Genomic DNA, 1,751 nt, shown 5'->3' on the forward strand with positions numbered 1-1,751 from the left:
TTCGCCTTGCGTGGAAAATCTTAAACTATGTCGAATCATACATATAGATTTCGATTTGTGTGAAATGTCAAAAACTCATGTAGAATGTTTCAAAATAAAAAATATTTAATGTACAAAAACTTGGCGCGGCTGCACTTCGTCTTTAGTTTTAGTTCTCACACCGAAAAAATTGTATTCTTGTTTTGAGGACATCCCACTTACTTTAAGTATATTTTATACTAAAATAGGCGCCAAGAAGAGTTTCTTCTTTTAAGAGGAAAATCCTCTAAATAGNAATATTGATAAGAATATATACTGATTAGAATATAAAAAGCCTCTATAGAAAAACATATATATCTCACTATCGAAAAAGACTATATTCTTAAATAAAGAATATATTCTTAATCTCAGAAGAATATCATCTAAAATCTTTAAGAAGATTTTTTAAGTAGAAAATCTTCTACTTACGAGAATATCATTTTTTCGGTGCAGTGATTCCTGTAATATCTAATAATATTCTTATGTGATTGTCAGTAATATTTATATTACTGATTTTATTTATATGTAATCGGCAGTAGTTCTTTTTCGTAAGGGGATGATCAAAAGATATTGTAGATATTATTATTTACTGCATAAAAAATTTATGATTAATGATTTACCAATTAGATTTCCAAGTTTCAAGAATACCTTACTTCAAAGCGGATCACTTTCGACTCGACCGCGAAGTGAAAAATACGTCAACGCAGTTTGCGCGCAAATTCGTATCATGAACGCGAAACTAGAAAATCCGTCACACACACGATCGCGAAAATGACGAATCTTTTACCGTCGTCGTCGTCGTCGCGAAAATAATAAATAATAAACACACACGAGATCACGGCACGATGATCGTCACGAACCGCGTTTGATCCATGCGCCTAAAATTCGCGAAACTTGTTTTCGCGCTGTCGAATCAACTAACGCGGCTTTGCTATCGCGGCGGCGATAACATTCCGCGCGGAAAATGGTATTGTCATCGACGCGGTCGTACTCATCCGCTGACAACGCGCTTCGATCTTCTCAAAACGATCGACCGCGATCTCGCGGTGTTTTCGTGCGGTCATCCTCGCGTCGTCAGGATTCGCGAGCCGCAATCGCGAGCGACCGTTGTCGGCAATTTGATTGATGACAACGACGGACATCGCGAAGGTTTTCTGGCAGGCGTGCGAGAGACGATTTTAATATTTGCGAGAATCGTTGTCGTGAGTTCAGTCATCGCCACCCTCGTAGCCGCGTATCTGATAACGCGTCTGACGCACGCTAATCAATTTCCTCTTATTTTGTGCAAAGGTATAACCAGAATACGCCACTACATTTACTTTTTTTTTACTTAATGTATAACAAAACCGTGTGCAAATTCTTGAAGAAAAAAAATTAATTTCCGTTCGCAGGATGTTGTGCGGAAAATATGTCTTACATGTGTGTGTACACATATATAAGTAAATTCACGTTTTTCGCGTGTGTTTTTCGAATTGAAATTTCAATTCTTAAATTCATACCCCCCCCTCCCGAATACCCTTCCTAATTGATTTAAAATATTGCGAAAAAAACTGCTCCTTAAGAATTGAAATTTCAATTCGAAAAACACACGTGAAAAACGTGTGAATTTACACAGTAAAAAATCGTGCGTCAAAATGTAGAACTTTTCTTGTGTTACGACGTTTTGATTATTACTTCAATGTAAAATTAACATAATACTGATATGTTATTATTTTTTTAATCTTTTCACGTGT

At 36.2% G+C, this 1,751-nt stretch overlaps 1 protein-coding gene across 2 annotated transcripts in view; it reads left to right on the forward strand.

Annotated features, from left to right (window-relative positions):
- Window positions 1-758: 758 nt before the first annotated feature.
- The window catches only part of LOC109859611 (uncharacterized aarF domain-containing protein kinase 2-like), a 6,796-nt gene continuing 5,803 nt past the window's right edge, over window positions 759-1,751 (forward strand). For both annotated transcript variants that reach the window (XM_020437999.1, XM_020438000.1), the window contains exon 1: window positions 759-1,308. In XM_020437999.1, coding sequence (XP_020293588.1) covers window positions 891-1,308 — 418 coding nt within the window. In that variant the 5' untranslated portion in view covers window positions 759-890. The remainder of the gene's footprint in view (window positions 1,309-1,751) is intronic.

The sequence above is a fragment of the Pseudomyrmex gracilis genome, unplaced genomic scaffold (assembly GCF_002006095.1).
Source record: "Pseudomyrmex gracilis isolate BER0280 unplaced genomic scaffold, ASM200609v1 scaffold_271, whole genome shotgun sequence".
Taxonomy (NCBI): domain Eukaryota; kingdom Metazoa; phylum Arthropoda; class Insecta; order Hymenoptera; family Formicidae; genus Pseudomyrmex; species Pseudomyrmex gracilis.